This window comes from Enhydra lutris, unplaced genomic scaffold (genome assembly GCF_002288905.1).
Source record: "Enhydra lutris kenyoni isolate GAN:26980312 unplaced genomic scaffold, ASM228890v2 scaffoldscaffold46, whole genome shotgun sequence".
NCBI classification, from domain to species: Eukaryota; Metazoa; Chordata; class Mammalia; order Carnivora; family Mustelidae; genus Enhydra; species Enhydra lutris.
Window position 1 is genome coordinate 14,292,942 of NW_019154130.1, and position 22,450 is coordinate 14,315,391.

The 22,450-nt window shown below is 45.5% G+C and overlaps 1 protein-coding gene across 1 annotated transcript; it reads left to right on the forward strand.

Moving 5' to 3' along the window:
- The first annotated feature begins 6,059 nt into the window (after nt 1-6,059).
- Nucleotides 6,060-16,475, forward strand: LOC111156531 (protein kinase AMP-activated non-catalytic subunit beta 1). Its single transcript, XM_022517487.1, has 7 exons — nt 6,060-6,465; nt 9,267-9,430; nt 10,839-10,932; nt 11,216-11,330; nt 13,453-13,586; nt 14,783-14,851; nt 15,112-16,475. The coding sequence occupies exons 1-7, from the start codon at nt 6,307-6,309 to the stop codon at nt 15,187-15,189; spliced, it is 813 nt and encodes a 270-aa protein (XP_022373195.1). The 5' UTR covers nt 6,060-6,306; the 3' UTR covers nt 15,190-16,475.
- Nucleotides 16,476-22,450: the final 5,975 nt, after the last annotated feature.

A 22,450-nucleotide genomic window follows, 5' to 3' on the forward strand; every position in this document is an offset into this window, starting at 1 on the left:
ACCTACCTTCCTTCCTTCCTTTCTAAGATTTCATCTAACCACTTGAGAGAGGCAGCACAGGGAGCAGTGGGAGCAGCAAACGGAGAGGGAGAAGCAGAATCCAGGCTGAGCAGGGAGCCCACCACAGGGCTCCATCCCAGGACCCTGGGATCATGACCTGAGCCCAAGGAAGAGGTTTTATCAACTGAGCCATCCAGATGCTCCCACTTAGCATAAAATTTTCAAGGTTCATCCTCCTTGTAGCCTGTGTCAGTACAGCTAATCCTTGAGTTAACAGCAAAAGCCACAAGGCATTTATCTACAACCGCCCACCTTGGTCTCCAGCTACCCAATCCAAGGTGATTGGCAGAGACTGCACCTGCTGCCCTCTGAGTCCCCAAGAAGGCCCGCCAATGCCCTCAGCAGCCACGGGGCCAGGACCCCAGGGCAGGGCTGCAGGTCGCCCCTGCGCTGATGACGGAGTGGGGGGCATTCGGGTGGAAAACCCCGGCCTGTGAGCTGGAGGCTCTGCTGAAGCGGAGGGACGCGACCAGGGATGGGGCTGGGCAGGAAGCCCCGAACCCCTCGCTGCCCCTTCTCCTCCTGGCGCTGGGACTCGGGGCCGAACCAGTCACCGTCCCCTCCTACACGTGGTCGCAACCCTGCAGCCTGGCGGAGGCAAGCGCTCACATGTCGTCATGTCGCCACAGCAGCCGAAGGCCACCAGCTGGTGTTGCCCCTCCAAGCAGAGGGGGACAGCTTTCCTGTGCCTCCAGGTGACGTCATTACCAAGCCAAAGCCACCAGCCTGTAGACACCGCCAACCTGAGGCCAGGCACGCAGGAGCCGCCTCCGAGTACCCCCGGGCTTATTGGTGGACTAAAAAAGGGCAGGTCAAGGGGTGCCTGTGTGGCTCAGTGGGTTAAAGCCTCTGCCTTTGGCTCAGGTCATGATTCCAGGGTCCTGGGATCAAGCCCCACATCGGGCTCTCCGCTCAGCGGGAAGCCTGCTTCCTCCTCTCTCTCTGCCTACATGTGATCGCTGTCTGTCAAATAAATAAATAAAATCTTTTTTTTTTTTTAATAAAATCTTTAAAAAAAAAAAAAAGCGCAGGTAGAAAGTTATACCTGGATTTTCAACAGGGCGGGGGCAGAGGGCGGGGCCGAGGGCGGGGCTCCTGCCCCCAGCGGTTCAAAGGTCAACCGTACTTCTTTCCTTTTTATGCCGAGTAATATGCCACTGTATGGATTACCCCACAGTTTGTTTCTCCACTCTTACCTTGATGGACGTTTGCATTATTATTGTGGATTTTGCAAATTATTTGCAAAATTAATATTTGCAAATTATTATGCATTGTTTTTGTTATTGTGAATGGTATGTTCCAATCCAATGTTTTTTAAAGCCTGTGTGGTCTGTCAGATCATAAAGAATGAAATATCAGTGCCCTGGACCAGAAATCAGGACACAGGGTGGGTCGTGGTGATGATTGACAGCCACTCACTAGTATAACTCAGCAAGCAACTTTACTCCCTCAGCTGTAACCCAAGAGATTGAACCAGAATTTTTGTATAAGTTATTATTTGGAAGGTGGGTCTGAGTATTTAATTAGGAGATGATCCCCAAAAGTGACAAAGGAAAGAGAGGAAGGAAGCCAACAAATTTAGTGCGCCTTTAGAATCACATTATTGCACTGGGCAATTAGGTTTGGGTTCCACTGAGGACCTCTGTATCGACACTCTATGGAACAGATCTTAGAGCTGTCTCACCCAGTGGGCAAGGGAGCTGGGGTATCTAACCACTAACTCCTGTCTGTCACTGGTGAGCACCGTTCACAAGCTATCCACTCTGTGACCCCTTTGGCCTCCCATTTGCACATGCCAAGAGTGCCCTAGAAGGTTCTGAGACAGAGTCATGTGTGCTTCCAGCAGGAAACTTTGGGTATACACGCCCTCTGCAGATGAGGTCCAATGGTCATCAAGGATGCATGTTACAGGAATTATCAAACTCTGATCCTCAAATCCCTGGGGGCTCACATTTCATTTTATTTAGTTTTTTTTTTTTTTCTTTCAGGAGCTCACATTTAAATTAGAAAAATACAGCCTTCTCTTCTTCCTTTTTTTTTTCCCACCTTAGTTGAATCTTTGCCCGAAAACTGCTTTAGTTTGTTTCAATCATCTTCCTGGAAAAGGGAAGCAATATACATCCTTTTCTCCTCCATTCCTTCAAAATTCTTTGAAAGGCAGCAGACTCTGGCTGAACTTTATTAAGAAAGATGTATTACCTTGAGCTGGGCACTACTTCCCTCTAGGTCCAGTTCACCCTTAAAAAAAAATTTTTTATTGAAAATAAATAAATTTCAATTTTTTTGAAAATAAAACAAAGATATAGGAAACCACACAAAATTAACGTGTGGCCTAGTGAATTATTACAAGGAAAATGCTTTTATAACCTCCACCCAGGTCAAGAAATAGAATTTTGCCAGACACCCCACAAGTTACAAAAAGAGGCTATTTGCCCATTAAGGTCTCTTCCCTGGGAGTCTACACTTCTAAAACTGACAACTCTTGTGTTTTTTTCTATAATCAGCTCATTCGTAAGATTCAGCCCTATAGCCAAACTCTATGATATTACCAAATATTTATCAATCCTTATGTGAATAAGATAACATGACTCCCACACGTAAACTTTCCCCTGAATTCCCACTTAATTGGGAGTAAAATCCAGAAATTTCACTGGCACCACAAGGCCCAAAAGGATCAAGCCTTTCCTCCTGTTTTCCAGTTCACTCCAGCCACCTCTATGTTTCTCCAGCATGTAAAACTCATACCCACCTCAGGGCCTTTGCATTTGCGTTCTTCCTTCTGCCTGAGATGCTCCTCCCAAACTCTTCTCCCATCTGACTCTTTCTTATCATTATAGTCTCAACTGAACTGTCACCTCTTCAGGGAGGTCCTCAATGACAACTCCATCTAAAGCAGGGTTTTAGGACTCACATAAGTTCATTTGTTTCTTTCACAGTAGTAATCACTCTGAAATTATCCAGCTTATTTATATTTGTGTATTTGTTTATGTATCTATCTGCCACGCAGGGCCCTTCAGCTTTGCAAAAAGGATTAACATTGTCTGTTCTGTTATTCCTTGATCCCCAGCACCCAAAACAAAGCCTAGCATAAATTGGCTCTCCACAAATATTTGTGGGTCCAATACCACAGAATGAACTCATTCTATCTCTCTGTCACAATGACATTTGCATCTCAGTGGGGAGAGAACACAGGGATGTTTACTGAAAAAGATGGACAGGTCTGCTAACATTGTCAGTGTTATTTACATCACCTAGGCAAATTTCAGAAGGCCTGGTAGAAATCCAGGTAGACCAACTAAAAAGCAAGCTTATGGGTGCCTGGGTGGCTCAGTGGGTTAAAGCCTCTGCCTTCGGCTCAGGTCATGAACTCAGGGTCCTGGGATGGAGTCCCCATCAGGCTCTCTGCTCAGCCCCCCCCAACCCCCGCCTGCCTCTTTGCCTACTTGTGATCTCTGTCAAATAAATAAATTTTTAAAAATAATAAAAAAATAAAAAGCAAGCTTACAACTCTCTCCCAACAGCTCACACACGCTACAGTCTGTCTTAGTCTGCTATAAAAAAGTACCACAGACTGAATGAATGGCTTAAACAACAGAAATTTACTTTTCCTGGTTCTGGAGAGTGGAAAGTCCTGGATCAAGGGTCTGGCCGAGTTCGAGCTCTGCTGAGAGCTCTCTTCCTGGCTTGTAGATGGCTACGTTGTCCTCATGTGGTCTTTCTTCTGAGTGTGCATGGAGAGAGAGAATGGGAAAGTGGGGACATCTGGGACCCATGCTTTTACCAGGTTATCTTATCTGAGCCAGAGCAGAAGTATTGAAGTTTTCTTCATGCACGAAAGCATGTGCATAGCTCAGATAAAGGATCCATAAGTTTTTTTTAAGAGAACCCAAAGCTCAACGTCCTCCTGGCCATGGCTTCCTCACTGCCTAATGGGAACAAGAAAAACACCTCAAAGAAGATATTTAGGGTTATCCACTGGCCTGGCTTAAGTCCCTCCTGGGCACCAGTAGAACCCCTTGCCTACCTGAATTCTTGCCTTTCTGTGAATCTGTTTCCACCTTTTACTCTGTAGGTTCCTTTGGGGCTGGAATCTTGTCTTATCTATTTTTGTCTTTTTAAAAAGATTCATTTTTAAATTACAAAGATAGTATATCCTCACAGTAGAAAAAAAATTCAAGCAATAAACAAAAAAGAAAGTCCCTTTTGATCTGGCCCTGTTTCCAATCCCACTCCTCTCCCCAGATGGGACGACTATTAACAGCGTGTTATATATATTTCCAGAACTTTCCATTCACAAGAATAATGATGCCAATAAATGTGCTAACGTTTGTTGAATGTTTACTGAGTCAGGTGCTATGCTAAGCACTTTCCGTGCATGTTCTCAATTAATTCACAAAACAAGCCTATAAAGTCGATGTTATTTTATTTCCTGTTTCACAAAAGAGAAAGCCAAAGTGGTAGTTACAAATGTGGTAAAGCCAGAATTTAAACCCAGGCAGACTGACTTCAGGGCTCATGCTCTTATCCTCTAGACTTCTGCCACTTACTTTGGGATTTGGAATGTCACAGACACTTCTCCATAGTTACCCACAGAATTCTATTTCCTCCTTTTTTTAAAGTTGCTCAGTATTCTATAAAATGAATCTATTTAATTCATTTTGTCATTCTGTTGACACGGGTTTTAAACATTTGTGGTTTTTCATGCCTTATTTCATCAAATCTAAGATTTCATTGATTGTTAGAAGCACCTAGTTTCAGATAGATTAAAATGTGAAATAAAATACGTATTTTTAAAAAAGTGCATCTTAGAATTAATGTAATACGGCATGAGAGACCCTGCTGCAAATGAACACACATCCATATAATTGGTATGCGTATATTTCTGCAGAAGCTCCCTGGAAGTAAAATTGTGCACTAAAATGTAGGTGCATTTTTTATTTTGATAGATACTACCAAATCCCCTCCAGGAGACCATTTGTCAGTCATCTGTCTTCAACCTATTTGGCAAATGCCTGGCACTTTGTAGGAATCAAATAAATGTTGGCTCAGTAGACAAAATGCATGAGCTGGCCCAGCAAATACAAAACATTTTGAGATATGCATGAAACAAAACACAAAAAACAAGAACAAAAAAGTCCCACCACCACAAAAAAAAAAAAAAAAAAACACACACAACAGAGACTGACAGCAAAATTAGAATATTTTAGGACCACAGTGTGTACACAGTTCTTGCTAAAGAACTGGCCACAATAAGTGACAAACGCTAATAGGTTAAATAATGTCATACAGAATGATGTGCCCAAAGTGATTATAAAATGCCTTACAAAATTATCTATCAAAAGGCTGTGCGCTCAATTTTTAAAAAAAATACACTAATAACTCCAGCATTTTATACCCCCAATACTAGTGAAAAGTTTCCAGAACTCTTACGGTCTGCCATTTCCTCAAATACCTGCAAGATTACTTGCATCAGAATCACCTGGAGTGCTTATTAAAATGCAGACCCCACTCCACAGAGCTTCGGAATCATAATTTCCAGGGATTAGGGCCGGGGACTGTGCATTTTATGCGGTCGGTGCCTCTAAGGCACTCAAAAGCGTGGGAGCTAGCGCATTAACAGGCTTTAATAGGATGAGTCTCTTAATTAGATCAGCACTTTAAAGGAGCTCTTTGGCTGTCGAGTACGGAACCAAGTGGAAGTGGGCAAAGATAGCTAAAATAGTTAATGACATCACTCATTCCAGCGCGGGAGGAGGGGCCCAGACCGCCCGCGCGCTGGCACGCCCCCTGTCGGCCGTCAGCGGCCCGGCCTGGCCTGGGTCCGGTCGTAGCAGCCAACTCCTCAGGGAGCGCCGACCGCGCCAATCTAGACCGGAAGCGGAACTGAGGTCGAATTAGACTAATGAGCTTCGCCGGCCTCGCCGGCCGCCCCCGCCGCCCCCACCCCGGATCCCGACTGACTCGCAGACGCGCCGGAAGCGGAAGTTGCTAAGAGGTGGGGGAGTTGTTGGGAAAGTGTCGGGTTATATTCGGGCTTCTCGGGCTAAGTGCGGTTGGATAACAGGTCTGGTCCTTCTCGCCCGCCTCGGACCGGCTACCGGCCCGGACCCCTCGCCCGAGGGGAGTGGCACTCGGGGCTCCGACTCCTTCCCGGGGTCCGTGTGACCCGCCGGTTGCCGTAGTCCCCTGCCCCTTTCCTGGAGCGAAGCACCGTCCGGCTTGCAAGTGTCCCCGCAGACCCCGGCCATGGGCAACACGAGCAGCGAGCGGGCCGCGCTGGAGCGGCATGGCGGCCACAAGACGCCGCGGAGGGACAGCTCGGGGGGCACCAAGGACGGGGACAGGCCCAAGATCTTGATGGACAGCCCCGAGGACGCCGACCTCTTCCACTCCGAGGAAATCAAGGTGAGGGGGTGGGGGAATCCGGCTCCCCTGACTCATGTTGAGGGGAGGAGACCTCTCCCAGATCCCCCGCCACATCCCCTCTAAAACTCAGCATAAGTGGGAAGGAAGTGATCCGTAACTCCGTGCACTTAAAAAGCCAGATGGTCCTGTAAGAGCCCTCTTGGTAATCCAGGAACCTGTGTCTAATTACCGATGAGAAAGTCACCCCGAGGGAGGAGGAACTGATTTAGTTTAACATCATTAAGGCGAAAGCAGCTCTGGGACAGCGTTTCAAATTCTTAATTACTTAAGATCGTTGAGCTAGCTGCAGGTGAGCCTCAGTCTCTGCTCTCCTCGTAGGTATAGTTAGTTTCACTGCTTTGAGAAATTTTTCCTCACCTTTACGAAGACTGACACTTCTTGTAGGATCTGGCTTTGCAGTTTGTTGTCGATTTTGGAGATAAACCAGAGCATGTGTGTAAGCAGAAAGGAGAGTTACACAGCTGACTGCTGTTTCCGGAGGTGTTTCATTCTAACTGAAATTTTTGGTTCACCAGGTACTTAAGAGCAGATGTAGAAAACTCAATCCGCTTTTGGAGGTCAGGGGGTGAGCAAAGTGTCAGTCTGAAAGGGGGGCAGCCAGGTGCTACTCACGTTTTCTCTCCTATTGTGTAAATATGGCTTCAGATTTAAAAGAGACCAAAGCAAACATTTTTGCAGGCCAAATTTTGGAGATCCTACCGTAGTCTGCTTTAATTCATCAAAACTTTGAAGATAAGTCTTGGGGCGCCTGCGTGGCTCAGTCGTTAAGTGTCTGCCTGAGCCTGGCGTGGGACTCCCTGCTCAGCCGGAAGCCTGCGTCTCCCTCTCCCACTCCCACTGCTTGTGTTCCCTCTCTCGCTGTGTCTCTCTCTGTCAAATAAATAAATAAAATCTTTTAAAAAAACAAAAAAAAAAAAAACTTTGAAGATAAGTCTTGATTCCTGCTTCAGCCATATGCCCTTTAGCTACCTGATGGGGTTTTGTGTTTCCAGCTCCAGGGCCCACACCTGGTGTCCAGAACCACTTAGTGGTTCTGGCAGCTGATAAGTGTTGTGGTAGATCCTAAGAAAGGAAGACCTGATCCTTTAAGGACAGTGCAACAGAGTAGGTTTTGGAAAAATCAAGGTGTCTCCCAGCCCAACATATTCTCTGTTTGTACCTGTGTATTACTCATCATTGCCCATTAGGCTAATTGCCTGGCAACTCATTCCACCTTCACTCATATATTTTCTCAGATGTTGGGCTTGGTGATCACATTATGATCTTAAATCCTCACTTGGATCTTGGCTTTAGGTCTAACTAAAGAGTCTTTTACTGAGGCTTATGTCCTGGGATATGCACTTGCTTTCTGAATTTGTTGCGTTCCTGAGGACCTGTGTGCAAAGTGAACTTTGGAATCCTGTTTCCCGGGTGACTTGGTATCCTTTCCCCCAGAAGTAATTGTGGCCCAGGACAGCTATTTAAGACACCATAAAAACCAAACTACTCTCTTCCAGAAGTGTCTGTTCTGTTGCTGTTCCAAAATTCCTACAAGAGACGGTTAGCATACAGGGATCTGGGGACAATGATTTTAAATAGTGTCCATTATCACTTCCTCAGAAGTTACTGAAATGATGGAGCAGAGACACTGGATTGAATGCCCTATACTCCCCAAAAAGTCATGGATTATTTTAGCTACACTAATTGACCATTTTGACTGTGGTTAGTTATCACCTTCTCAGTGGCAAGTGCTTCCAGTCTGTTATTCTTTGATCTCTAGATCTTGTTCAGTCTTAAAGAAAGCAGGCATCATTTAAGATAAACTCCGGTCAGGGCGCCTGGATGGCTCAGTCAGCTAAGCGTCTGCCTTTGGCTCAGGTCATGATCCCAGGGTCCCAGTCAAATCCCATGTCAGGGTCCCCGCTTAGCAGGGAGTCTGCTTCTCTCCCCCTCTCTCCTTCCTCCCTGCTTGTGCTCTCTCTCTCAAATAAATAGTCTTTAAAAAAAAAAAAAAAAGACAAACTGGTCAGTATTTGAAATGAAGGTCTTAGAAGCTCGTTCATTGATACCTTTAAAGGTCTCCCCCAGCCTCCAGCTCCTGTTCTTTTAACATCTTTGGCTTCTGACTAGGAAATATGTAAAAGATCAAAAGCACATATATTTCCCCTAGAGTTGCATGTGTTTATTTCTCTCCTGATTTGGAATACCTCAGATACACATCACTTCCCGTGCTTGGAAGCTATTGTTTGCCATACGGAGGGTCATTCTGTGTCTTTTTCTTCCCAGTGCCTTGACAGCACTTCAGATACTTTTTTCCCTCAGAATCTGGATTTGTGCGTTTTCAAGTTGACAGCTCTGGAATTGTCTTTAACAAATGTCCGTGTACTTCAAATCTTGTGAATTAAGGGGAGAAAATGACATTTATCTATCTGGTCTTGAAGTCATTGCACCTGCTTGCAAGCGAGTTCTGTAGTTTCTACTAAAAATTTTGGTGTAGATCTCTTTAATAGCAACAGTATTAACAGCTAATAATTATTAAGTAGTATGTGTCAGACAGCATGCAGAGCAGTCTACGTGGGCCCTCTCAGTCTTTCACAGCAACGCTAAGAAATAGTTCGTTTTGTTATCTCTGTTTTCCTAGTGGAGGAACCAAGGCCCAGCCATTAAGTTAATGAGCTTGAGTATGAACGTAGGTAGTAATCGCTGCCTCTTTAGGATGAATCGTCTACCTCAGGGTGACTGGCCATTGTAGGGAGCTCGCGAATGGCTTCCTGTCCCTGAGTAAACTGTTCCATTTCTAGGCTCCAGAAAAGGAAGAATTCCTGGCTTGGCAGCATGATCTGGATGTGAATGATAAAGCCCCTGCGCAGGCTCGGCCGACAGTGTTTCGATGGACGGGGGGCGGAAAGGAAGTTTACTTATCTGGGTCCTTCAACAACTGGAGTAAACTTCCCCTCACAAGAAGGTAACTGCCTGGACAGCATTCACTTACTTGTCTTAATCCAGGGATTCTGTGGTTTCTAAACGGGGAGTAGAAAAGGATGTTTTTATAAAATGGATGCTGAGGGGCGCCTGGGTGGCTCCGTGGGTTAAAGCCTCTGCCTTCGGCTCAGGTCAGGATCTCAGGGTCCTGGGTTTGAGCCCCGCCTCGGGCTCTCTGCTCAGCAGGGAGCCTGCTTCCCCCTCTCTCTCTGCCTGCCTCTCTGCCTACTTGTGATCTCTCTCTCTGACAAATAAATAAATAAAATCTTAAAAAATAATAGTAAAAAAAAATGGATGCTGAATGGAAAATAATTTTGCTTAATAATTCACTGGGTTCCCATCTCACACCCAGTTAGTCTCTAGGTTCAGAGCACACTTAGAAGAAAATATTTCTCAGTAACAAGTATTTCCTGGACATCTTTGACTTCAGGCATGCAGCTGTGTGTTTGCTTAGGCAGGACTCCTCCTGCAGAAAGAAATCTATTCCCCGTGCAGTGGAGAGAGAGCCCTGGGCTGGGAATCTTTAAGACCAGGATTTGAGTCCGCATTGGCTGGGCTAACCTCTTGGTGACACCTGAGTCCCAGTGTTTCTATCTGTAAGAAGGGAATTTTGGACAGATCATCTCTGAGGTTCCTGCCTTTGCCTCTCTGTGTATTACTTTTGTTTGGAAGGTACCTGTTCTGTAGATGTCATTAGCAAGACCGTAGTAAAACGTGTGATCAGGAATCCTAGCATGGACATCCTTCTCAAGCTGTCCCTGAGAAAGCATCTTCACTAGTGAGTGTTCTTGATGAAACAGAGGGAGAGATTGTCCCCTGCTGGGTCAGGCCTGAATCCTGTCCCAGACCACGTGCTTTCCCAGGGCTGATGTCAGAATAGCAGGGAAACAGCATAGTTACAAGTCCTTTTAAGTCTGAGGAACAAAACCGAGAGCTTTCCTGGAATCTTGTCTTAGTAGGGAAGCAGGTTTCTTTAGAGACCTATCTGGATTCTTTGGAATGAGTCCCATCTCCTGCCCAAGGCAGATCGACAAAGACTAAAACTTCAGTTTTACCTGGAGCTGCTGTCCTCCTCAGCAAGAGGTGTTTTGCATGCAAGCTGAAAAGACACGTGCCCGATTGTGGGTCTTTTGATGGTGGGAAGGCGGGTTATTCCTGTACTTAGCAACGTGAGTCCTCCAGGAAACCCCTTGCATTGCTGCTTCCTTACAGTTTTTCTAGATTGGGATCATTCTCCTGACTTGTCGCAAGTGGTTAAAAGTGTTTATTCCTCCGCAGCTGGACTCTTGGTTTCGCAGGGAAAGATCGGGTTTTGTTTGATGGCAGATTTTATCAGTAAACTTAGAAGGGCAGCTCACCCAGCTAAAATCCCGTTTCCTTTTTCATTGCAGCCACAATAACTTCGTAGCCATCCTGGACCTGCCTGAAGGAGAGCATCAGTACAAGTTCTTTGTGGATGGTCAGTGGACACACGACCCTTCTGAGGTACTCTTCCACCCGCCCTTGGTCCTCTGCCCGCCTGCACAATCCAACCAGACCACTTTCCCTTATCGATTAGGCCAGGTCCCTTTGTCCCGCCGGTAAAAATCCCTGTGTGTGGCTGAGCTAGATAGCAGTGCCGATTGTCAGATGTACGGGCAGACTTGAGGGAGAGGAGCAGATTGGCTAGCCCGGGGATGAGACCTTCCAGCCAGGAAGTCTAAATTTTCTAAAGAATAACTCCAGAGACCTTCCACATTATGATTTCTGCCTGTCTGTCTCTTCCCAGCCAATAGTAACCAGCCAGCTTGGCACAGTTAACAACATCATTCAAGTGAAGAAAACTGACTTTGAAGTATTTGATGCTTTAATGGTGGATTCCCAAAAGTGCTCCGATGTGTCTGGTATGAACACAGTTATTTTATACCACGTGTGTGCAGGTGGGGGCCATGCAGTCCAGAAATCCTCTTCCTTCTCTTGCCTCTCACTCTTGAGCTCAAGCTGATGCCCAGTCGGGTGGGTGTCTGTAGCTCCCTCAGGAGCCACAAAAGTAATTCCTAACTCTGTCAGGTCAGGTGGTTGAAATCCAGCCCCAAGGGAGCTGGAAGTCATTTTTTTGGTCATCTTCAGTATTTGGCAGGTCTGCTTAGCCGCAGAGAGCAGACCGTGTTGACAGAGCCAGAGCTTGATCTCGTGCCCGGGGCAGGGCCCATGAGGCCCTGGAGAGTTGTGTTGGGTTGGTGATGAGCTAGCCCAGGGAAAGCCTGCCGGCTCCCTCCCACTCCCGACCTGCTCGGGGTGCCTGCCTAAAGAGCTTCAGCCTGACAGGTGATAATCGGATACCTCCGTGACCTCATGGGGTGTATTAGCACCTTCTCAGAATCCCTCTGGGGGAGACGGAGGCTCATCACAGGGAACAGGCTAACTGTGTGACCTGCTCAGTACCAGCCTCATACAACTTTACCATCTCCCAAGAGTCAGCCAGTCATCGAGCTTTCAGTAAATTGCTTTCCATCCAAATCCACAGGAAGAAACATAATGCGTGGAATTCAGAGGCAGTGGTGTGTTGTAATCTAAAGTGTCCGTGCCAGCTTCACTGCCCCTTCTCGCAGGGGCTTAAATAATTCCTAGACCCCTGTGGGAGGCAGCAAAAAGATTGCCCTGGATTGTACCTGATAATCTAACACGATGGGTTCAGTTCCATTTACAGGATGATTCTTTGTTGTTACCTGGCTGGGCCTGGGGCTTCTGCCACCAGGATCTCTTACTCTTTATCAGTTCAGAAAGCACAGCGGTAAATCGACCATGGCGGGCTTGCTGTGGCTGAAAAGCCAGCTTGTTGAGCAGGAATTGGAAATCCAAAAATAGCATTGTCTCTAGATAGCTAGCTAGCTAATCTTTTCGAGCAGTCATTTATTCCTTTTTTCAATAGGTGGGAATTAGGGGATGGAGAAGATGCCCAGATATCCCCTTGTTACTGTAACTGTAACATGAGGCCACGTACCAAAGCTTTTATTCAAGTTTCTGCAGCATAGACCACCTGGGGAAAGAACACTGCCCCCTCACTGCCAGCAAACCAGCATCAGGCTCTGTGTGGATTTCGTATTTAGATACTCACTTTCTTAAAATACATCTTTACTCCTAATGACTCAGTTTTCTGCACTTAATGCTTTTCTGTTTCCTACTGTCCCCTGGTTGGGTCGTGTGAAGGGAGCTGTACCCTAGAAAATGACATCAAGGGAACTGGCAGAGCCAGAGTGCATCAGGTTTATTCCGGATGGCCCTGAGGGTCAGGCGACCAGAACCCACCCCAGGTGTCCTTTGAACAACCTCTCAGTCCCTTCCAGCTGGCCCAGCATTGCTAAGTGAGCTGTCTCTAATCTTATGAAACACTGCCCTTCTAGAAGCTTCTTAACATATCTGTGTAATCGAGACACTCAAGCAAGAGTTTGAGAGGAACCTGAGTGTGGTGGAGTCAGAGGACCTGTAGAGATCAGGTTTTCAATTTTTTATTTTTGGTTTTAGTTTTGAAATGTGCCCATGCCTTGTGTAACCTGTTTCTGCCACCCAGTCTGTGTACACAGGCTGCTTTATCTTTTTTATTCTGGCTGGTGGTGCTCAGACCTTTGGCTTGGCTGCTTAAGCCTCACTTGAAGCCCTGAGCTTCTTTGCGGTATTTGTCAGCCCAGCCCAAGGCAAGAAGCATTATTCTGCAGGGGCGTGTCGGGTTGGGTTTCTGTGAGCAGCCTCCTTGTTAATCTGACCCGGAATCACCAGCTTCGCCACCACCACTGTCTGCTGCCAGGGCATCTGAGCTCGCTGCTGAATGTTACGCCAGTCCCCCAGATTTCAGAAGGGTTTTCTCATTGCCTCTGCTCTTCACCCAGGGGGGCTTGTATATTCTTCAAGGGAATAGAAATCTTTATTGAGGGGACAAGGAAAACTAGATGATGCCACAAATTCAACAAGACTGCTTCTAAAACTCATAATTTTCAATGTAAATATCCTGTCATCATGTCCCAACAGAGCTGTCCAGCTCCCCACCAGGACCCTACCATCAGGAGCCCTATGTCTCAAAACCAGAAGAACGGTTTAAAGCCCCACCCATTCTCCCTCCACACCTGCTTCAGGTCATCCTAAACAAGGACACGGGGATTTCGGTGAGTACACAGGTGTCTGTCAGCACCGTCCTCCATGTTCGTGTTCCAAGGCTCCCCTTTCTGACCACCTCTTGGAAAGCAGTTGATAAAAAGGTCTCCGGGTTGCCCATCGGTGTTAACTGCTGGGGGACCCCCCACCCCGCGCTGTGGAAATGGGTTACAAGCAAGTTGTTCCCCAAGTGTGGGTGCTGGTTTCCCATCACACAGAGCCTTTCTGAGCTTGTCTTCCCGTGTCTCACTCCTGTCTCGGCCCTACCTCTTGTAAATCATGATGAAATAAAGAGCCGTCCCTTCTCAGTAAGCTACTGAATGGAAATCCTCCTCTGGCCCCACGTTTTAGAATCTAATCGAAATCACCACATCGTTTTCAAAAACATCAGTGCTCCTGGATCCAAATTTCGGGAATCTGGGTAACCTACATTTTCCCTGATATTACACATAAAAAGAAGTGTATAATCTCCTGGATCCTGAAGAGCACCCCATCATTACCTTGTTAATTTTCCATTCCGTTAAAGTAGATACGTGCAGCACGGCCCTAATTCCCAAGAATCTGGGTGTTCTTGTGCTTTGTCCAAGCCACCCCCTAAAATTCACATGTTTCTGAGGTGATGAAGTGAGCATGACACTCTCTGGAGGCCATGTACAAGTGAGTACACATGCACTGCGCTGCAGAGCCGACCCAGGTGTGTGCACGCAGCCCCCCACAGCAGCCATGGCTCAGTCCCCGGAGACACCACTCTCCCCCCCCCCCCGCCCCCCTCATTATCCATTTCATTCTTTGTGCTCCTGAATATAGACAGGAGCTTGCAGTCCACTGCTCGGGCATGTTTAGTACAGATTTATCTTGCTGCTTTCTCTAAAAATGCACTCAGTGGACAGCTCTTTCTTCCTGCCTCCCTTTCTATAAGAGGACAGAGCCTTGACCCACACTTTAGAGGCCAAGGTAGAGCCTGACCAAGACACATACCAGTGCATCCAGTAGGCATACAGGGAGCTGCCCTTAGTTGAAGCAATGAGGCATGACCCCCCTGACCTCATCTGTCCTCTTAGATGATCCTTTCACTGCCCAGCTTAAGCAGAAAGGGGCATGAGAGCCTGCTTCTTTCCTTTGGATACCCACTGCTGTGAAATAAAGGGGGAACCTTCTTCATTTCCAAATCCTAAATGCTCACCGTCTGCTTTTGTTGCCCCCACAGTGTGATCCGGCTTTGCTCCCTGAGCCCAACCACGTCATGTTGAACCACCTTTACGCACTCTCTATCAAGGTAATGACATGTTTGTCGCTGGTAGAGCTGTGTTTCTCGGTGTACTCTGAGGCCCCCTAGCAACAAAATTACCTGGAGTACTTACCTAAGGAGTGCTTACCAGCTTCTGGGCCCTTATGCAGACCCACAGGCTCCAGTTCTGAAGGCAGAACAGGACTCTCTTTATTAAGTCCCTTTGAAGATTCTCGAACACACACACACACTAAAGTTTGAGCCCTTGACTTAGTCCTGCCTTTGATAATTTCCACCCTCTTCCTCAGGATGGAGTGATGGTGCTCAGCGCGACCCACCGTTACAAGAAAAAGTATGTCACCACCTTGTTATACAAGCCCATATGAAGAGCTGGGAGCCGGCGGTGGTCCCCAGGGAACAGTGTGCACCCCCAGCCTCCACGCGTGCATGCTTTCCACTAGAGGGAACGGACTGTAAAGTTTTCATTTCACGCTCTTTACCAGACATTTCATACCCGCCGTAGTCCTGCTGGAAGGTTTGTTCCAGGCGTGGCAGCTCCCACAGCGCCTCTGTCTGGAACAGTCCTCTTGGCCCCCAGTGGCTATGAGCCTCAGGGCTCACTGGAGCGGAGAACAGAGTGAGGGGACACAGAAGGTCTGGGGCCCCCACACCACGGTGCATGAGGACAGGTGCAGTTCTGAACAGACATCCTCTGAGCTGGTCGTGGAGATGCTTCTTAAGCCAAAAATGAAGCCCAGCCACTTTGCTGGTAAAACCCAGGAAACCGGGACTGAGGCCACACAAAATACCTAATCAGAAGTGTCTTTGAGGCCATCCCCTTGTCCCTCTCGAGGCCTGGAGCTGACAGCAACAACGGGTCCTCTGAAATCAAAGCAAGAGGTCGTCTCCTGTTCTCTGCTCCAGGGAGGTGTAATCTCTATAGAAATTAGAACCTGTCTGATTTCCAGGTGAAGATTGACAATTGTTTCTTATGCTTATGTGCAGTAAGTACTTTCGTTTTAAACCAGAGGTGGCTGATTCTGTGGCCTTAGGGCAATTTTAAAACCACCCCAACCAGAATATAGATGATGTGAACTGTATTCAGCAATAATCTGTTTTCAGAACAGACTGAAAATCACTGCCATATTTCTCCATTAAGCCAGATGATCTGAGGACTGACCACTGTTAGCTGGAGTGTTGTCCAGCTTTTTATTCTAATCGTAACAAGGTGACCATGTTACCGTGAAAACTTTGGAGAAGCACCCTACCCCATCCTGGCCGCCTTGCTCAGGCCCTCCATCTCTACTTAGCAGCGAAGGCAGTAGCACTTGCTCTTGCTTATTCTGGAAGGAATTTAGAACTTCTCAGCGGCCTTCTAAATTTGTGTCGGGAAGACATCCTTTGGACCAAAGCAAACCTCTTTACACTCGGCGTGGTTTCCAGGGAGTTGCTGCAGATGTGCCCATTAGCACAGGTTCCTGTCCCCAAGTCCGCAGAAGCTGTTGTTACACCCTGTGTTCCTGCTGGGAGATGGAGGAACGAGCTCCCTGGTTTCCAGTATTTATTTGGTAAACCTGAGTCTGGGATACCCTTTTTTTGTTACTGTTTTCCAAACTGAATTATTGTCACGTTGACGTACAGGTTTCAATAAAGCTTTGTAAAGATAACGGGACGTGCACTTGGAGGAAGCTTTGATTTTCTTTCCGTCTTTTGGAGAAGAGACTGGAACTCTTCAGAGGTTTACTCAGCACAGTGCTTTTTCAGTCTTTATCTCATATCAGCACTCACTGAAAATGGTTACGTCCTTGTGGTACTCTGGGGTGAGTGACGGGGCAGCTGCAGCTGAGGGACATTCCCTTGACCCACCCAGTCTGCACGTAGCATTTGGAAGGCTGCTAAGGAGCCCGTAAAACTGAGCTCCTTTGAACCAGTGAGTCAGGAAGGGGGAAGCTAAGGAGAGCCGACTGCAAAGCTTCCCAGTTTGGGCAGGTTGGGGGCATCCCCAGGTCGGAGGTTTTGTCACCTCTTGCACATCAGTGAGCACCACGGAGCCTGGGATCTTGACACCTGCTTTGGAAGACACCAGGACATTCTGGAGTCAGAGTTGCTCCCATCAGCTAAAAGGAGCTCTGTTTGTTCTCCCAAAAATGCTGAAAGATTACAGATGTGCTTTTAATAAGCCTTTCCTTCCCAGGCATCAGAAAACATTAAATAAGTTTATGAGAAAAGGGAACCTCAGTCATTTGAGGTGGAGAGTAGTGTAGAAAGCATCCCTACGTCAGTAATTAGCTAGCTCACTCTGAAAACTCAAGTAATGTGTGAACCCTAGACTTTAAGGACTACAGAGATTATTTAGACTATGGAAACATGCAAAACTCCTCTTTCCAAAACTGGACAAAGTATTTTTAAAATACAATTGAAAATACATACCTAAGCTTGAAAGTATGAAGGGGATCTATTCAAGCACCAAAAACAGAGAGACCATTGCCATGTTTGGCAAGCTGTGAGCACAGCCCCTAGGTCCATGATGGGGACGGAAGGTGGCTGGTGGTGGGACCCCTGTATGAGTTGGTCCAGAACAGCACCGCCCTTTCTGTGAGGGGTGGGTTAGAAAATCTGGCTGCTAGCCTGCGTCCGAGCTCAGAGGAAGCCAGCAGCCCCAGGCTGGGGGGGAAACAGCATGAACTTGGAAATCTAATGTAAAAAGGAATTGGGAGTCAGGAAACCCTGTAAGACCCCTCAGCAGCCCAGTGGCCACAGAGGACTCCCGAGGGAGCCGGCAGCTGTGGTGGACATGCGGGCACGGCCACCTCCTGGAACCATGGTCTCTGCAGTCTCTACAGCCGTCGATGCATCTAAAGGACTTACATTTTCTTTAAAAGCTAACACAAAGCAAGTCTCCTGTGGTTTAGAAGATTGCTCACAGGCCCAAGGGAAAGACTCCAAACCCAAGGTAATGGAAATTATTTCACAGATGTGGGAAAGGAGATGCAAATCACAGGGGCAAAGCCAAATGTAAAAGTGAAGTGTCCTATGACCCAGGCAGTGCCTTCTCTATTAGCATTCCCATGATGGGTGAGGGCTGGTGACATGGTTAATGCTTAAACCCAAATTGGTTTTTTCTTTTTTTTTTTTTAATTAACATATGATGTATTGTTTGCTTCAGGGGTACAGGTCTGTGATTCATCAGTCTTAACACAAGTCACAGCACTCACCATAGCACATACCCTCCCCAATGTCCATCACCCAACCATCCCATCCCTCCCACCCCCCTTCCCTCCAGCAACCCCCAGTTTGTTTCCTGAGATTGAGTCTCTTAAGGTTTGTCTCCCTCCCTGGTTTTGTCTTGTTTCATTTTTCTCCCTTCCCTTATGATCCTTGGTCTTGTTTCTCAAATTCCTCATCTCAGTGAGATCTCAGTTATAGATTATAGATCTCAGTGAGATCTCCAACTGGCTTATTTCACTTAGCATAATACACTCTAGTTCTGACCACGTCATTGCAAATGGCAAGATAATCGGGGTTTTTTTTGATGGCTACATAACAGTCCAGTGTGTGTGTGTGTGTCCCATCTTCTTTATCCACTCATCTGTTCATGGATATCTAGGCTCCTTCCATAGTTTGGCTATTGCGGACATTGCTGCTATAAACATTGGGGAGCACGTGCCCCTTCCAGAGTGGCTGCACCAGCTTGCATTCCTACCAACAGTGTAGGATTCCCCTGTCTGCATCCTTGCCAACACCTGTCATTTCCTGACCTGTTAATTTTAGCCATTATAACTGGTATGAGGTGGTATTTCATTGTGGTTTGGATTTGTATTTCCCTGATGCCGAGTGATGTTGAGCACTTTTTCATGTGTCTGTTGGCCATCTGGATGTCTTCTTTGCAGAAATGTCTGTTCATGTCTTCTGCCCATTTCTTGATTGGATTCTTTGTTCTTTGGGTGTTGTTTGATAAGTTCTTTATAGATTTTGGATACTAGCCCTTTATCTGATAGGTCGTTTGCAAATATCTTCTCCCATTCTGTCAGTTGTCTTTTGGTTTTGTTGACTGTTTGCTGTCCAAAAGCTTTGATCTTGATGAAGTCCCAGTAGTTCATTTTTGCCCTTGCTTCCCTTGCCTTTGGTGATGTGTCTAGGAAGAAGTTGCTGCAGCTGAGGTCGAAGAGGTTGCTGCCTGTGTTCTCCTCAAGGCTTTTGATGGATTCCTGTCTCACATTTAGGTCTTTCTTCCATTTTGAGTCTATATTTGTGTGTGGTGTAAGGAAATGGTCCGGTTTCTTTCTTCTGCATGTGCCTGTCCAATTTTCCCAACACCACTTGTTGAAGGGACTTTTTTCCATTGGACATTCTTTCCTGCTTTGTTGAAGATTAGTTCACCATAGAGTTGAGGGCCCATTTCTGGTATCTCTATTCTGTTCCATTGATCTATGTGTCTGTTTTTGTGCCAGTACTGTACTGTCTTGATGATGACAGCTTTGTTATAGCGCTCGAAGTCTGGAACTGTGATGCCACCAACTTTGGCTTTCTTTTTCAACATTCCTCTGGCTATTTGGGGTCTTTTCTGGTCCCATATACATTTTAGGATTATTTGTTCCATTTCTTTGGAAAAAAAAATGATGGTATTTTGATAGGGATTGCATTAAATGTATAGATTGCTTTAGGTAGCATAGACATTTTCACAATATTTGTTCTTCCAATCCATGAGCATGGAACGTTTTTCCATTTCTTTGTGTCTTCCTCAATTTCTTTCATGAGTACTTTATAGTTTTCCGAGTATAGATTCTTTGTCTCTTGGTTAAGTTTATTCCTAGGTATCTTATGGCTTTGGGTGCAACTGTAAATGGGATCAACTCCTTAATTTCTCCTTCTGTCTTGATGTTGGTGTATAGAAATGCAGCTGATTTCTGTGCATTGATTTTATATCCTGACACTTTACTGAATTCCTGTATGAGCTGTAGCAGATTTGGAGTGGAGTCTTTTGGCTTTTCCACATAAAGTATCCTATCATCTGCAGAGAGTGAGAGTTTGATGACTTCTTTGCTGATTCAGGTGCCTTTTATTTCTTTTTGTTCTCTAATTGCTGAGGCTAGGAGGTATGTACCCTCTACCCTACCCTGTGAAGGGTTTTGATCAAGAAAGAATGCTGTACTTTGTCAAATGCTTATTCTTCATGTACTGAGAGGATTATATAGTTCTTGTTCTTTCTTTTATTAATGTATCACATTGATTTGTGGATGTTGAAACATTCTTACAGCTCAAGAATAAATCCCACTTGGTCGTGGTGAATAATCTTTTTAATGTACTGTTAGATCCTATTGGCTAGCATTTTGTAAGAATTTTTGCATCCATGTTCATCAGGGCTATTGGTCTGTAATTCTCCTTTTTGATGGGGTCTTTGGTTTTGGGATCAAGGTAGTGCTGGCCTCATAAAATGTGTTTGGAAGTTTTCCTTCCATTTCTATTTTTTGGAACAGTTTCAGGAGAATAGGTATTAATTCTTCTTTAAATGTTTGGTAGAATTCCCCTGGGAAGCCATCTGGCTCTGGGCCCCTGCTTGTTGGGAGATTTTCAATTACTGCTTCAATTTCCTTACTGGTTATGGGTCCATTGAGGTTTTCTGTTTCTTCCTGGTTCAGTTTTGGTCATTTATATGTTTCTAGGATTGCATGCATTTCTTCCAGATTGTCTAATTTGCTGGCGTATAGTTGCTCATAATATGTTCTTAAAATTGTTAGTATTTCTTTGATGTTGGCTGTGATCTGATCTCTTTTGTTCATGATTTTATTAACTTGGGTTTTTTTCTCTTTTCTTTTTGATAAGTCTGGCCAGGGGTTTATCAATCTTATTGATTCTTTCAAAGAACCAGCTCCTGGTTTCGTTGATCTGTTCAACTGTTCTTGTGGTTTCTATTTCATTGATTTCTGCTCTGATCTTTATTATTTCTCTTCTCCTTTTGGGTTTAGGGTTTCTATGCTCGTTCTTTCTCCAGCTTCTTTAGGTATAGGGTTAAGTTGTGTATTTGAGACATTCTTTCTTGAGAAAGGCTTATAGTGTTATGGACTCCCCTTTTAGGACCACCTTGGCTGCATCCCAAAAGATTATGAACGGTTGTGTTTTAATTTGTTTTGATGAATTTTTTAAATTATTCTTTAATTTCCTGGTTGACCCATTCATACTTTAATAGGCTGCTCTTTAGCCTCCATGTATTTGAGTTCTTTCCAACTTTTCTCTTCTGGTTGAGTTCTAGTTTCAAAGCAGTGTGGTCTGAAAATATGCAGGCAATGATCCCAATCTTTGGGTACAAGTTGAGACCTGATTTGTGACCCAGGATGTGATCTATTCTGGAGAATGTTCATGTGCAATTGAGAAAAATGTGTATTTGTTGCTTTGGAATGGAATGTTCTGAATATATCTGTGAAGTCCGTCTGGTTCAGGGTGTCATTTAAACCCCTTATTTCCTTGATCTTTTGCTTAGATGATCTGTCCATTTCAGTGAATGGAGTATTAAAGTCTCCTACCATTATTGTATTATTGTTGATGTGTTTCTTTGATTTTGTTATTAATTGGTTTATATAATTGGCTGCTCAAATGTTAGGGGCATAGATATTTACAACTGTTAGATCTTCTTGTTGGATAAACAAAGTTTATCCAATCTCTATCAATCAGTCAATCTGATGATACATTCCATATCTGTAGGTATGAAATAGTGTCCTTCCTCATCTTATTATAGTCTTTAACTTAAAATCTAATTTGATATGAGAATTACTGCCCCAGCATACTTTTGAGGTCCATTAGCATGATAAATGGTTTTCCACCCCCTCACTTTAAATCTGGAAGGGTCTTTGGGTCTAAAATTAGTCTCTTGCAGACAATCTATCAATGGGTCTTGTTTTTTTTTATCCAATCTGATACCCTGTGTGTTTTGATTGGGGCATTTAGCCCATTTACATTCAGGGTAACTATTGAAAGAGATGAATTTAATGCCATTGTATTGCCCATAAGTTCACTGTTACTACATATTGTCTCTGTTCCTTTCTGGTCTGTGTTACTTTTAGGCTCTCACTTTGCTTCGAGGACCCCTTTCAATATTTCCTATATGGCTGATTTGGTGATCACAGATTCTTTTCATTTCTGTTCGTCCTGGAACCCAAATTGCTTTTGAATGAAGATGTATTCTTCCCTCTGGAAATGTATATACAGACGGATTTATAGAACCAAAGATAAGGCTTTCACATTCCTAACATGTAAAACGGTATTGGGTCAATAGGACCATATGTCAAAATACTGAAGCCAAAGATCAAAGGACCCAGGCAAAGCTCTTCCCTTCCTCTGGCTTCACTTACGGTTATAAATGGGAGGGAGGTCAACAGTGCTCTGAAACCAGATCAAAGCCTAACTTCTCACTGGAGTCTGCCATTCCCCCGCTCCATCCCTTCCCAGTGTGTCAATGCTGGAATGAGATTAGGGATGTTGATCCAGTTCAGGTGACCTTGGGCAGGTCACACAGCCTTTCTTCGCTTGATTTCCTCCCCTGAGAAATGAGAGGGGCTGGACTAGCACTAGATGATCTTTGGGCTCCCTTAGTGTTGGGAGCTCCAAAGCCTTTATAACATGGCTGGGATACAGCCACAAACAGGAAGTCAG